At 40.4% G+C, this 16311-nt stretch overlaps 1 protein-coding gene and 1 pseudogene across 1 annotated transcript in view; both read right to left on the minus strand.

The window, feature by feature from the left end:
* The window catches only part of LOC138009519 (TNF receptor-associated factor 6-A-like), a 37950-nt gene that overhangs the window by 3577 nt on the left and 18062 nt on the right, over positions 1-16311 (minus strand). Inside the window, exon 2 of the mRNA XM_068856577.1 lies at positions 1104-1754. Coding sequence (XP_068712678.1) covers positions 1104-1754 — 651 coding nt within the window. The remainder of the gene's footprint in view (positions 1-1103; positions 1755-16311) is intronic.
* Positions 5469-10238, minus strand: LOC138011172 (uncharacterized; annotated as a pseudogene).

Here is a 16311-nt window from a genome sequence, read left to right on the forward strand (position 1 = left end):
CTCTGGTTCGGATACTGAGGGCAACCTCAACCCCACGCTATGCCTTTAATAAATTGATGGATTGATTGATTGATTGAGGATCACTACCTTTTGTAAAAATAAACAACTGCATATGCCCTCACCAAAAAATAACGCAAAGCCTTACACTTCAGTTAAAATGAGTGCTAAATAACTGAAACGTTAGCAAGAACTGAGATTTTCGAGGAATTCTGCTACATATTCCCAGAAATGCTCGTTATCATTCAACACCGGCTACGTGTCCTTTCCAGTCAGTCTAAGTGTTTACTACAATAAGGGAGGGCGGAGCCAGCCCCCCCCCCCCCCCACCCCTCCCTTAGACTGACTTGAACGGACACAGCCGGTGTTGGAGTGTCAGGTGATAACGAGCATGTCTGGGCATAAGTAGCAGAATTCCTCGTTGTACTTCACTTAAAGATTTTTAACAACTGAAACAAATAATAAATTACGACGTTTTGACCGCACTACGGTCAAAAATGAACTAATTTATAATCTTAGTACTTGCTAACGTTTCAGTTTAATTAGCTTTTTCTCGACATTTTTTACTCTTCATTTATTTATCATCATCATCATTATTATTATTATTAATATTACTGTTATTATTAACGTAACTTTTACAAAATTTTCGAATCTGATTGGTTCTGTGATTTTTCGCGTAATTGGTGCGCGATCACGTGGGTGTCCAATTGCAGGTATCCAATTTGAACAACTCCTGATTGGATACCTGTAATTGGACACCTGCGCTTTCTTGCTGTTTCCCAACTGTTTGCCAAACAGATTGAATATAATTTTGACTTTTTCACAGAAAAAGGAAGTCAAAGACTTTTTCTTATCGAATTTTGTTATGATTTTCTCGCATTTTGTTAACTAATAGTTACGATTAATTGGTAATAGGATTTCGTGTCGTACAATTCAGGGGTAATCGTGCTCGCAATTTCAAATCGGCCTCGCACGCAAATCTCTCGCACGATTATTCTCTGAATTGTTCTCCACTCAGACCTATTATTATTATTATTATTATTATTATTATTATTATTATTATTATTATTATTATTTATTATTGGTAATTGAGATGTGCCACTTGCCTCGTGTGTTGTTGCTTCCATTGCTTTATCTCCTCTGTACTGCAGCGATGCACTGTGGGCTTTTCCGCGTTCCCCACAGAAGAGACTAAATTGGGTTCGTCAGGCAGGACACCACATTGTTCCTGCACAGGCAAGTGTGTCACATCTTCTTGGACGGGGAAGGGCAGAGCCTCCCTTGCAGCTGCCCCATACGGGCGACAGTTGCCTCCATTAGCACGATCAAGGTAGCTCATTTCACATGACTGCCAGGCACGTTGTACTCTGTGGACGCTTGATCCATTGGCCTCCTCAGCAACAGGCTCCTCTCCATGGTTACCAGGTAACCCGTTTATCCGCTGAGCACCAGCACCTTCACCAGAGGGAACTCTGGAAACAATGTCATCCAGCCGCCGGTCGCTCGTTGCTCCACCTCTCTCAGCAGAGCTACTCTGATGAAGTCCGTTGTTTGGTCCACCAGTTGGGTCACTGGGTTGATTCGGTTGGCTCGACCTTGTAGTCGACGTCTGGGCAGCACTTAACACAACAGCGTCGCTCAGCCCGTTGGCTTGGTAACCACCTGTCCCCATAAGCTGGTTCTGTTCGGTCGCCTGCCAAGTTCCTCCGTCACCAGGGTAAATTGAGTCTGCGACAACATTTGCAAAATCTGGGTAACTGTGAAATAAAAAGGAACCTTTTACACTAAAGTAATTGAGACTCAGTGATGTAGTACGAAAAGTTATTAATGACATAAAGACAGCTAGTGACATTTATTACTCAACACGTGATAATGTCCAAATATGGTCATAGCGCTCTCAGTATTCGTCTTGCGTACTTAACAGTTATCCTGTGTGTCGCGGAGAAAACTGGTAGTTTTTCCAGCTTTTTTATCCAATAAACGTAGAAAATTGTGCTTTGTCATCAATGTGTTGAATAAAAAACAGCAATTATCCTGCTCAAGCTTGCGGAATATCAGTTGCCTGATTTTAGTCAACTCCGCCTACGGCTTCGTCGGCTAAGCATCAGGCAATATTCCACGCGATTTCGCAGGATAATTGTTAAGTGTAACGATAAAAACAATCTCGCAGCTGGTATTACTGTACATTAGATTTATTTATTTATTTATTTATTTATTTTTTAGTTATTTTGTTTTATTTAGTCTCGTCCAACACAAAGAAAACGATTAAAACACCAAAAGAAAAATGCAGACCAAGAGGCCACAATAACAAAATCATGTGGTCCCACGTGGTTTTAAGGAACGGGGAGTAACTAGACCTGAGGTCAAGATTTTTGCTTCAGTATACATAGTGTTTCGGCCCAATGGTTTCGGAAAAATTAGATGCCGGATTAAGAAGTAACGATTCAAATCAAACATGAGCACGGTATATATCTAAGGCCTAGCATTTTTGAAAATGTGAAAAGCTGTTCTGACCTCCATTTGCCATAATCCTTTTTTTTAAAATTTGCAATAGCGTTTTATCGGCTTTGAATAATATGTTTTAAACCTGCTGTCTAAATTTTTACTTTATTTCCTCACGACGATAAGCTGTCGTTCCAAGATAAATATTTATTTATTCATTTTATTGTGATTGAAGAAATAAACACCAATTAATCTGTAGATTGATCTACGGGAAATTGACCCAGAGAGCCTTCCCCTGGGTAGGGATTTTGACACGTATGCATTGCCGCCCATGGTCGGGAATTTGACATGTTCGCCATCTTGGAACACCGGGAGAACCTGGAGATGAGTTATCCTCAACCTTGGTTTTCCTGATTTTTCTGGACACCGTGGTTGAAAGAAAGGTAGGCAAATCCGTCTTCACCGGTGGATCCATACCGGTTTCCAACGTTTTACTTTTTTGTGATTCCTTTTTGTATATTTCTACACATTCATGAACTTTCCACTCTATCATTGTGTATGCTTGATTGCTTCGAAAGCCGGTTAATATTGTTCATGTTGTTTTGCTAAATGTTAGGTTCTTGTTCAGTACCGTGAGCAGCGGAAAGGTTTCGTGTTACATGACAAATTTCCATCAGCTGTTAAAAGGGAATTTGAAGAACATTGGTGTTCGAAGAATGAGAATCTAATGGAAAAAAAAGTTAAAGGAAACTGTGAGGCGATATCATCCTTACTAGGCCATGAAACGCATGAAACGAGGAGAGAAGTCGAAACGGGAAAGTTCTGCTTGGGTAAAAAGTAAGAAAAAGACCGGGCCTAAAAAAAAAGAAAGATTCTATCAAGGAACCAAAGAAAACTCGGCTCGCTTCTAGCGACAAGGGCTAACTCTGCTGAAAACTCGGGGTTTATTTTTCCAGGAATAGCTCCTAATGAATTTATAGGGTCCGTATGTAGATTTGTCGGATTTTTACGAAATTTGGCCAAAATGGTCGTCGGATATTGGTGCACGAAAGAGTGTCCGGCTTTTAAAAAAATTCGAAATATTTTTACGTTGACGCGTCTCTGTGTGTCGCGAAACGGAAAATTTTCTATTGGTCAACTTCAAAGTTTATTTTCTCGGAAACCAATAGGAAGATCCTAAATGCCCGACACACTTTGGTAGCCTATAAAGTGCAGTTTGTTTGGTTTTGCGTGCAAAGTGAACTTCTGAACCTTCGCGCACGCAAAGAAAGCCATAATAAACTTAAAATGTTCATATATTCCAATTCTTAATTTTGTTACCTATTCAGTGATATATAGTTTACTGAATTTTCGAAAACAACGCGCTTACGAAAGAAGGAAGGCACCTCAAAAGGTTTGCAGTAACCTTAAATCCGTTTGTGTCGCCCTGTAGCTCCATGTACCCGTGCACGGACTCGAATTGACGACGGTGTCACATAAGTAAATGCTAATCTTGTAACCTCAGTTTCCCTGATTTTGCATCTTCACTCCTTTATATCTCTCCCTCCGGACGGTAAGTTTTATCATTTTTGCATACTAACTTATATTATTTTAAAATGTTTGTCTTTGAAATTCAAAAGAAATGTGTAAGGGGAAAGAAATCGATCAGAAGAAAGGTGACAGAAATCAGCGGTATTTGTCTATTTCCGGTTACCCATTTTAGGGAATATCATGAGCTGACTCGCCGCTCTCAGCCGAAAACCCTGTCGAGATTAACATGTTTACTTTGAATAATATTCTATTGAGGTTGCTGGATGAAATTAAACAGATGTAAAGTTTTCTTCATCCGCAAAGCATCTTTCATATAAAGAAATTATTGCTGGGTACAAAAGAACAGGGAAAAATAAGCAATCAATAGTAAATTAATTCAAGTTTATCCTTTGAAGGGGTTAGTTTTCAAAGAAATTGTGGTGCTGCGTCGGTGGGGAAGTAATATACAAAAACCACGAAATTATCACCAAGTTGCTATAGCATACTGAAATACGAAGAGATTTCCAATAATCACGACAAAACTACTACTTAGAATTGATTAAAACACCGAGTTAACTCGGAACACCAGATGCTGTCTTCACTGAAACTGGTTCACGTTCAAGCGAAAGTCACTATGACATACATAAATTCGACGCCTTAAATTTTTCCAATGGACACGCTGATATGACTTGCGCTCCGGTTTAATACTAATGTTGAAAAAATAGTAAACTTGATAGTCTATAATACCTTAGGGGTCTACATTTAGTTCATTGTGATAGGGTCCCCGAAAATCGACAGTAATTCCTATCTGAACCTGGCCATAATCTTCCAATGAATGACATGCAATTTCTTTTAATATATATCATAAAATTGTCAAGACTCTAATTTGTGTTTCGTACACCATCCTCCGCTATCTCATGAAGTGGGAATTTGGATTTACGGCTACCACCTGATTGGTCGAATGAAAAAATTGCATCGATCGCGAGGCACTTTCTAAACTTAGCCCATGTAACTCACGTGAGATGAGTGAAGAGAGAACTGAGCTCCCAAAGAAACAAACGCTCGTCAACCATGTAGGGTCATTGGAGTGGAAGGTAACAACTGTCAGTGTTTTGACACAAGAGCACCGTTACCATGGCAACGTAATAAGGCATTTTTTTTTAACATACCGGTATATTGTCTTTTAATTTTGAAAACAACATGACGGTGAAATTTCCCATAGAGCAATACCAGATCATGTGAGAAATTATCTCTAAAATATTTCATATCATAATTCAACAAAATCTGTTTGCCAGATTCTCAGAATAATATTTTTTTTTGGAAATATTATATAGCTGGAATATAAACATACATCTCCTATTCACAAAGACTATGAAAATTTTGCAGAAACGGTTAATAGTCGATTAAATCCGTTTGTGTCGGCCTGTAGCTCCATCTGTGCGCGGACTCGAATTGGCGGTGTCACATACGTAAATGCTAATAAAGTTGTAAACTCATTTTTCCTGATTTTTCATCTTCATTCCTTTCTATCTCTGCCTCCGGACTGTAAGTTTTATCATTTTTGCATGCTAACTTATATTATTTAAAATGTTTTTGTTTGAAACTCAAAAGAAATCTGTAAGGGGAAAAATCAGCTGTATTTGTCTATTTCCGGTTACCTATTTTAGGGAATCATGAGCTGACGTGCCGCTCTCGAGCTCAGCCGAAAACCCTTTCGAGATTAACATGTTTACTTTGAATAATATTCTATTAAGGTTGCTGGAGGAACTCAAGTAAATTAAGGCCTGGGCGCGTATCTATTTAATGAAAACAAGTGAGGGGGTGGTCTAACTATTGATCCATTTTATATAACACGAAATAACTATGGGACATCGTTAGCAGTAGTCGAGTAGGAAGATAGGGTTCCCATGCACCCATGTGATATATTTTTCTAACTTGCATTTTTGTAACCCTCAAGATTTCTAGTAAACAAATTTGTATACTCCCATCTTGAAATATTGTTCCAAGGCCTCGTTTTGGCGGCCTTCATGGCGGTCATCTTTGCGGCCATCTTGGATTTCAGACGAAAGCTATAATCAACAATCGCCTTTGAACTGGACGTGAAAAGAGGTAAATAACCCTTGTTTCAGTATGATTTTGCCATAGGAAATACGTTCAAAGTTTAATTTCCATGACGTTAACAAGATAGATACATTTTAAGTGAAACAATGTATAATTTACTCTCAGAATCTTAAAAATGTCAATTATACTTCGAAATATCCGTCTCAATTTATAAATGAAACGTCTATTTATTCACTCTTTGGAGTTTCCAAAATTAATACCTCCTGATTAAGCATGAGGATTCTCCCGAGTCCAGCTAGAAATCTAAGCAAAAAAATTCACTAAGTCGCAATCACTCAATACCAATAAAGCTATTATACTATTATTCTCTTATAGTGTGAAAAAGGCCAAGCAGCACAGGAACTATTAATTGTATCACTGTTTAAATCTTTAAATGTACTCATCATCACTAAGAAGTTCTTCATAGTCAATTTCTTGTTCCTCTTCCTTTTCTGAAATCTCCTTCGCCTCCTCAGCGGTTTTCTGTAGCAAGTCAATGAGGGAAGTGAGAAGTACAGGATCACATGACCACACAGGCTCTAAAACACCTTCCTCGGTCTTTTCCCAGCCTTGCCCTGGATCGTAGGGATTGGGGCGCAAAAAGATCGCCTTGTGAGCTCGTTTGTAGTTGGCAAGGCGGTAATTCACTCTGGAAATGTGTGGGATAAGGCTGTCTCTGCAAGGTGGAAGCCGGGAGAGATCCACTTTAGATTTGGTTGTGAGTTCCTCGTTCTCCCCTACCATCTTCCTTAACATGATACTGCGAACAGAATTAACAGACTTTTCCCGGGCGTGGCCATACATCAGACACGTAAATGCCTCAAGCTCATCCGTAACTTCTTGATCTACAGACCACTGGTCACCGAGTTTTCTATAAAGAAAACACCAACAACAATAACAACACTGGTAAGATTACAGAATCTGTTCGATTATTACTATGCGGAACTATACGTTATACTGAAGCTGTCATATAAAGGACACTATCACCTAAACGCAGCATGGTACCTAGGATGATTTTGCAGCTTTTTCAGAGGTTCCACTTTACCCTTGCCCTTGAACGCACTAGTTACATCTTCCCCGGTGAACACGTACAGACCGAGCACCGTAGAACAATAGTCAGCTCCCTTGGATTCTGATAATTCACTGACGTTTATGATTTGACGATGTTTCCCAGATCCAGTATTGAGGTAGATGGTGAGTGGGATGAAGTGAACATAATGTAGGAGGATAAAGAATATGTCGGAGTCAGGTGTCCTTATCACAGCTGACTTGTACCCGAAGCTTGTCAGCATAACTGAGATATAGTACAACTCGTGTGTCCGTCTATACCGTCACCTGAAATTCGTCATTGTACCAGTTATGATTAAATATTGGAGCAATGCGCATTTGGTGACCATAGTTCAAAGCCTACAAATTGTAATATACTCGCATCACCATCTGATTATTCAGATGCCTTCCACCACTACCACGGCAGTCCCACATTTCTCGAGCCGAGAGGCTGCCACCTTGCTTACCCAAACCCGACGTAGTAGTTGACAGAGCTGTAGCTTATTCTCCTCATTTGCCAGGAATAGTTTGAAGTCAATAGGCTTCCTTGTTGCCTGCCTCTCTATGATATACCGCTGGGAGAAGCCACGACGAAGTCTCTCCTGGGCCTTGATGGAGTCAGCATGATATGAATCAGTCGGGAAGACAAAATTCTTCTTAGCCATCATCTGATCTAGCACCTGAAGGCATATCGCACCAAACGTTGGTGGGAGGTTCTTTAGGGCGTGGAAAAGTGCGTTGCCATCATGGATGTAAAGGCTCTCGGTTGGATAGGGCACTTCCTCAGGGGCGTCTTCCATCAAATAATGAAGCATTGCAGCCTTGCTTGTCTTATTGAAGAAACTGTTAGCTGTGCCAAGGCTGTGGGGGACAGGGGTGAGAGAGTACCGCATCAGCTCGTCAAGGTCAATGAGATCATCAACTGAGATGCTGAGACTTGATGAGTAACATGAAAGCGAGGTCACTTTGCGCACGGTACTGGATAACCTGCAAAAAAATCAAGCGAGCAACGTTTTACAACTGTTGTAAGTTTAAATATCATAAAACAGTGTTAAATTGTAGTTATAGTAGGAATTTGGAGTCACATACCTTTCCCTATGAGGCAGCTTGACTGTCTTGTTAGGATCCTCCATGGTTTTCAGCTTCTACCAAGTGATTGGCTCAAAGAACAGCGTCTCAGAGCAGCCCTTCATGAACCGATCTCGTATAAAGAGTTCCTTGGCCTCTTTACCAACTGCTTCAGCACGGAGCACATCCAACTCCACCTCTGAAGAAACAGGATCACCAGATGCCAGGCTGTAGAGGTGGTCCTTGTCGACTAAGGAGAAAGGATTGAAGTTGCGTATAGCAGAGATGGTACCTTGAACTGCATCCTCTGACTTCTTTATCTCGGCTCTCTCTAGCTCGCGGTGTTTTCCGGCTTTCGGGCAGTCCGGTTCATCGATTAGGCCACACATCTCAAGTATCTTTTCAAAGTACTGAACCCGAATTGAGGTTGTACGGCACCACCGCTGGTAAGCACCGAATATGGAAAAGAGCCCTTCGAATCCACCTTTAACATAACCACAGTTACGTAACCATCCATTAGAACGACTAAAACATACGGTACAAGCTAGATTTTATTATTGCGCTTAAAAGATATTTCAATAATAAGGTCCCTCTGTAGTAAGGCCCGTACAGTTACCTGTCCTAGGTTTTAGACGGATCTTTTTTTTTTCTTCTTAATTTTCTCGGACATTGAAGGTTTAGAATACTGTTCTTTTAGTAAGGTTATCATGTTAGCTTTAGTCTAGGTACCAAATAAGCAAATATAGTATTTCAGTACCAGAGAACTTCATGAATGTCTCCTCCATTGTCTTGTCGACTGCGCTGAGAGCACCGGGTATTAAAGACCGTGCTACTGCGATGCCACCCTTCATAAGCAGTTCCTTAGCTCCAGGATGAGATTTGTCAATATTTGTCAAGAAAACCTCCAGCCACACCAAGTACCTGTGTAGGGCCATAAGATAGAAAGTGTGTAACTATTCTACTAAAAATGCACAGATAACAAAATCAGTGCGACTTAAGAAGCTTCAAGTTGACAAGTGAATTATCTTGAGTAGTCTGGCCCGTCATATGCAACAAAGAGGTCAGCCATATCCCCGTTACACCTGTGGAAAGGGGAAAGTTGTTGGTCTTCACCGAATCCTGAAACCTTAGTATGAGACGTGTATGTTCTATCACGCTCAGCCAGAACCTGGCTGTCTTTCCAAGGTGACCGTTGCGCACCCGGTCTTCATAGGATGCGTATTTCTTCAGCATGGTGAGCGTAGAGGGGTCCTGCAATGCGAGGTCGAGGTTTTCGTGATTACAGATCTGTATTAGATTAAGCAGTGCCATAGGATTGAAGACCTCGGCATTCTCCTCCTCAGCTAATCTCTCAAATAATAACCTCTTCTTAGCTTCACAAACTGTTTTCAGGCAGAACAGGGCTTTAGTATATGCCTTTCCCTTCAACACGCCACTCAAGCAACCAGTGGTGACGAGCTCAGCCCCAGTAGCCTGAGCCCCTGCATTTATTACTTGTCACCATGCCCATATAATTCATTCCTGTGTGGAACGGCCCTGGAATGATCACACGCTTCTTGTACTCATCTGGAAATTTCCAGATCAGGGGAAGGGACCTCTGACCGCCTTAGCAGCTCCTTGATCACTGAGACTTCTGTAAAGGGCTGGTTGATTGGAATGAAACAGTCAATAGTTGACTTTTGGGTGGGCTTGACGCCAGTAGCTGAGATGCAGCCACCAAACCCTGGCACAAGTTGCTTCTCTCCACTGCTCCTTACTACCCGTGCAAGTGACCAGACGTGATATTCTTGAATGCACTTTAAGTAAACTTTACTGTGAACGGTGGGTGGAGAGAACACAGATCCCTTAGGAAATTTGAGCCCGACCCGACTGTAGATGTGCATTGGGGCCAGGGTCTCGGGTGTATCGACATTTAGGGATCGTGTTGCGCTCCGTTTATATACAGGGAGGGTCTGGTCTTTGTTGCTGACATCAAATCCGGGTTTCCTTTCCTGTATCATGATCCCACCCTTACTATTTACCACATTTGAGCCATGAATGTTTGTTGCTATTTTGTTCATATTGTCCCACTCGAAATGAAACACCTCGTTTCCCTCGCCGGTAATGATCTGGGGAGTGAGGGAAGTGGAAACTTCATCTAGGGCCTTGGCTAGTGCAGTTTCAAGTTCCAAGCAGAAGTCATAGGTCTCACAGTGACCCAGCCTACAGAGTATGGTGGTAAGTTGCTTACTGCGATATAGGTGTCATACAGTGGTACAAAGAAGGATGTGCTTTGACAACTTCCACTCTCCCTTCGTTACAGCACAGCGGAGAAAAAAAAGACAATTAGAATGACATAAAACTACCATAATAATTTTAATGCATGACCTGTTACCAATAGCTGAGAATGTAATGGGCGAGGAATATGTTATACCTGGCCTATAGAGAGGGACGATCCGTGCAGTCTTCTCACACACATCTGCATCACCAGAGATGACATAGTTCAGGAACTTCACAAGGTCAGAAGGAATAAGTTCCTCTGATGACTTGACTTCCAGATCGTCGGCTAAAGGAGGCCATGGAAGTGGCATTAACTCTCTAAATGCGCGCTTGATTAAACCGCGAAGGAGCAGAGCGACATCCTCGTACTTGTCTTTGGACCCCAGCTTATATGCGTAGGCTACTGCATCTGCAACGGAGATGCTAGCCCTGTAGACCAGGATATAGGTGATACAACCTTTATAACCTGGATTAACCTTAGCAAAGGCGATTGACTTAGAAATAGCATGGTGCTCAAGTCGTGCTTTCAACTTTTCACCTCTGTACTCTGGATTGGCGAAGCCATTTTTCTCCAACTCTTGGATGTAGAGAACACGCAGAGATGCAAGCAACACGACTTTCTTCTGCTCAATGAATGATACAGTCTTGAATGTAGTCAAGTACAGCAATGAATGCCTTCATATGTGCAGATGCCTTGGGATCCTGATCTGTATCAGTTTTGTCACAGTTCGTGGCTCGAGCTGTATCACGCAGGTTATTGGCGTACTTCAGATTAAATGATTTGCGACAGGACGGGTGGAACTGCGCCCCTCTCGCAAACAGGTCTTCGCCTTGCACCTTGCTATGAAGACGGCTATTACCTAGTTCAAGGGCTCGAGGCTCAATCTGTTTCCAAGTAGCCTCGTTTAGAGCCCGTCCTTGTCCTTGAACACTGGGAACTTGATGCATCGCTCTGTCTTTTCACACGATTTCAGTTCAAGCTTTTCACAGAAAATACATTTTGGAGGAAACAGCCCAATGGCAGACCAGAATGTTAATTTACCAGGAGAGGTTGCTGTTGAGGCTCTATCATCAGGTGTTATGTTACACTTCAAACGATCCTGGCCTTTAGTAAACGTTTGGTAACAACCTCGGTGATAGCCTATGGCTTCCAAATTTTCACCAGCAAGAGTCCCTGGGATCTGATTACAGACATCCTCCATGCGATTGGGCGAATCCGGAGGTTGCATAAGTCGCCTGTGACGAATATTAGGAAGTTGAGAGAGCTTCTCAGTGGCAGATCACTTAACATTACTGAATGAAGTAAAATCGTCATCCTGAGTACCACTCACATGTAAAATACAACCAGCAGCAGGATGCTTTCGAAGAACTTCTTGTCCATCAGTGTGATTACTTTTGCGTTTCATCTCTTTTGAATTCTAACACTGCGTTTTCTTGAACGGTATTCAAGCGGTTTACAGCCTTATAAGTGCAGTTCTTTAAGAATCATAAACAAGAACTCACGTACGTCGTCATATTGGATTTAATGAGAACTACTGCGCGTGCGCCGTGTCTTTAGTCACCATGCCCGACACCATGCCCGACACCATTCCCCTTCCCATTCGCTCTAAATTTACTGGGGATTCCTGGCAGCTTTTTTGAAAAAAAAATTTAAAAAGCTGGTTGTTTCTTTTTCTGGAAAAGATTATCCAATATATCCCCATTTTTTTTGTTTTAATTTAATTTTAATTGTACATTTTCCACATTTGACATATTTTTGGAGTTTTAATTTATCCAAAAGTTAAAAAAAACATTTTTGATTGACTGTTTGTGGAAAAAGTACACTGTTAGGTGTCAGGATCAAAGGTGATTGTCCATTATAGACTTCCTATAGATGGCCGCCGTGAAGGCCGCGCAAACGAGGCCTTGGGACAATATTTCGAGACAGGAACATACAAACATGCTTACTAGACATCTTGAGGATTACAAAAATGCAAGTTAGAAAAATATATCATATGGGTGCATAGGAAGCCCATCTCCCTACTAGACTACAGCAATAAGATGTGAAACCTTAACTCCTACATAGGATGATATATTATCACGAGACATGTCAAAGTTATTTTTAGCACATAAATCTTCTCAGCTAAACGGCAACACTTTTTATCATTTTCTGGTGGCTGGATTTACCTTTATGATGTTGACACTATTGAGTAAATCATTTCTGTGCTTGGACATTTCAAGATAATTTCAAATGAATGTCCGAAAAAAAGAAATCACTTTCCATAGGGGACTGGGCACTAGTGCAAAATGCCGTAAATTTCCAAAACTAAAGACATATTCAACGAAGGCCAAGCACAGTTTGTTTTCTTTTACCATTTGGACTAATTTAATAGTAGCGAAGTGAAAGAGATTTTAGCATAAACTGTTGCCGTTTTTTATTTTGAGTTTTGAGGCCGTTGCAAGACACGACCTCATTTGCATACGTCATCTACATCAATACAAAAACTTTTGTGACGTTATAATTAGTCTGCAAAAATCTTAGATTGTTATTACTAAACCTTCAGAAGTTAGGCCACCCCGTACTTATTTGTGCACTAATTTGGGACCAAGTTGGGGCCCATGCCTAAATTTGCTTGAGAAATTAAACAGATTTAAAGTTTTCTACATCTGCAAACCATCTTTCATATAACGAAATTATTGCTGGGTTTCAAAAGTACAGGGAAAAATAAGCAATCAATAGTAAAATAATTCAAGTTTATTGTTTTTCTGGTTTGTCGTGACCATCAGTTTCTGTTCACTTTTGTTGTCGTTTCACCAACAACAACAACTTTTGTTGTTCAACACAACAACTTTTGTTGTGGTTTCACTGTTTTGCATTGAGGGTCAAAGTCACTCCCCCGATTGTCCGTCTCCTTGCTTGTTTCGTCAATAACTATTTAATCTAATTCTATATGCCTCGTTCTTTAAGAACTTTTGACTAATTTGTTTGTGGTGAAACTGTGCAGCCCTTAATTAAATCTGTGGTCAAATCGTTAGTTTACAAAGTAAATGACACGAGTAATCTGTCTGCGCCGGTCACGGTAGTGTGGAGAACGCAGTGAGAAATAATACTCATTGACACAGACTGACAGCAATCGTACCCACGCATAGGATTTTTTGTTCCTTTCCGAGAAAAAATGCACACGAAGATCCAAACCGTTGTTTGAGTTGTTTTAATCGAAAATCTCTAAATATTTGAAAATCAGAAGGACCTCCCAAGACATTCAGATAAAAAAAGGTAACCACGAAATTATCACCAAGTTAATATGGCATACTGAAATACGAAGATATTTCCAATAATCACGACAAAACTACTACTTAGAATTTATTAAAAATTTTCTAACACCACGTTAACTGGGAACACCAGATGCTGTCTTCACTATAACTGGTTCACGTTCAAGCGAAAGTCACTATGGCATACAAAAATTCGACGCCTTAAATTTTTTTCTTTGGACATGCTGATATGACTTGCGCTCTGGTTTAATTTAAAGGTTGAAAAAAATAGTGAACTTGATAGTCTATAATACCTTAGGTCTACATTTAGTTCATTGTGATAGGGTCCCCGAAAATCGACAGTAATTCCTACCTGAACTTGGCCATAACCTTCCAATGAATGATATGCAATTGCTTTTAACAAAATTGTGAAGACGCTAATTTGTGTGTGTCCGATATATATCATCCTCCGTTGAAATATATATATCACTCCGCTCTCTCATGTAGTGAGAATTTGGAGTTACTACTACCACCCGATTGGTCGAATGGCCCATGTAACTCACGTGAGTGAGTGAAAAGTGAAGGCTCACAAAAGAACAAAAGCTCACATAAATGTCGAAAATGACAGTGAAAATGATTATTTCGAAAACGACACTGAAATGAGCGCAACTGAAAAGAATAACATACATTTAGTCAACCGTGTAGGGTCATTGGAGTGGGAGGTAACAACTGTCAGTGTTTTGACTCAAGAGACAACTGAAGTTGACCGAAAACTAGAGTAAGTGCTTTTACTCTCCTGTTCTGATTCAGAGCAGACCGCGATCATGCGCATCCGTTAAAGAGGTGTAATCAGTGATCATTGTAATGTTAATGCTTCCTTTTGTTGGTATAAAAATTAACTTCACCCATCAGTATTTTGTTCTATTCATTATATTAATTGTACGTCGAAAGATGGGCAGAGCATTGTCTGACAGTTTTAACTTTCGCGATGGTAAGGAGAAGAAATCGACTTTGATTGTATGCGTTTTCAGTTCCCCGTCCGGCTTCACTTGATTTCATATCCGCAGTTTGTATGGTTTGATCTGTACAACCGCAACGTAACAATACCAGAGAATTACTTTAGTCAGGAGCTACTGGTGACAAGAAATACATTTAACCACATACGAAACATTTTGGGTCACCGTCGTTCAGCTGCGACAACGATCACAATTTTGAGATCCAGTACCGCCGGAATAAATTCTATATGATACTGCCTGGGTCACATGGATACTTATCATCTAACCATTGAGCTCCGTTTGCAAGGCAACCGTAATAATTGACGCAGTTGAATATGTGGTGGAAGCCTTTTTGTACACTACGGGATTCGGCTATTTCTGTCGTGTTTAATTATAATTAGATTATAGCGAGATGGTGAACGCATCCGCAATCAGAGAAAGGTTGAGACAAGACAGCAAACAATCAGAGGGAGAGAGAACGAAACAGTGTGTTCGTGATTTCTTCAAATAGCGAAACACCTTGTCTAAAACGGAATGTAACGCCTAACGGTGTCGCAAGAATATGAATAATAGCTAGAGAAAGTTTGCTCCATTGACACTTTCAATTGAATGAGGAGCTTGTGCAAGTTGAAGACGTCGCATTAAACCAGTTGAAAATAACTGATTGATCAACAAACGGTTAAGCCTTGGCCAAACGGGAAATGTTTGACGACCAAACATCATCAAACATTGTTTGGTGATCAAACGTGTTGATGTTTGAAGCCCTGGCCAAACGAACCGCTAAACATCACCAAACAAACATGAAAACAAAAGAAATGTTTGATGTTGTTTGATCGAATGTTTGATGGAGTTCAAACACGATCAAAGATCATCAAACATCAAACAAGGTGGCCAAACGGTAAAATGTTTGATCACCAAACAGTGTTTGATGATATTTGGTCGTCAAACATTTCCCGTTTGGCCAGGGCTTTATACTCTTCTTGGTGGAGTAAATTTCGTCGAGATTCTCAAAAATCAAAGCCTTGAAAAGTCCGATTGAATAGCGATATTTCGCTTGACCTGTCACCTGTTTTCATTACTGTCCCAAACAGAACATTGTTTTTTCAAACTGAAATTTGATGTCATGCTGCTAAGATCTGCTAAATCCGCATATTAATTCGTAATATTAGACAATCAGAGCGCTCAGTCGTTATATCAAGAGAGGCGATATTATTAGAAAATCTGATATTTTCTGGAGTGCGCTTAATTAGATGCATACAGACTTTGATCTGTCATCACTTGTGACCTCACTTCGATCTAAAAATATATCCTTGGCAAAGTATACCATTAAATTTACTGTTCAAGTAAACACAAAATGTTGCGTTTACCCTAACTTTCAAATAAATACGAAAGGTAATGTTCACTGGATTGATGTAAATACATAGTTGACGCTTGGACTTAACGGGACACTTGGAGACGCTTATCAAAATCTGCGCTTATCTAAACTAATTATTTCAATCCTGGACATGAGTAGCAATTCATCTGTGCTATATGTTTTTTTTGTTGAATTCTGACAGGTTAGCGTAAATCTTTTCTCAGGCTTGCTCACAACTACTACGTAGTTGGGAAGTTATCTAACTGCGATGGTAATTAAATTTCTGGCTTTCATTTCACAGCTATATTC

The sequence above is a fragment of the Montipora foliosa genome, chromosome 7 (genome assembly GCF_036669935.1).
Source record: "Montipora foliosa isolate CH-2021 chromosome 7, ASM3666993v2, whole genome shotgun sequence".
NCBI classification, from domain to species: Eukaryota; Metazoa; Cnidaria; class Anthozoa; order Scleractinia; family Acroporidae; genus Montipora; species Montipora foliosa.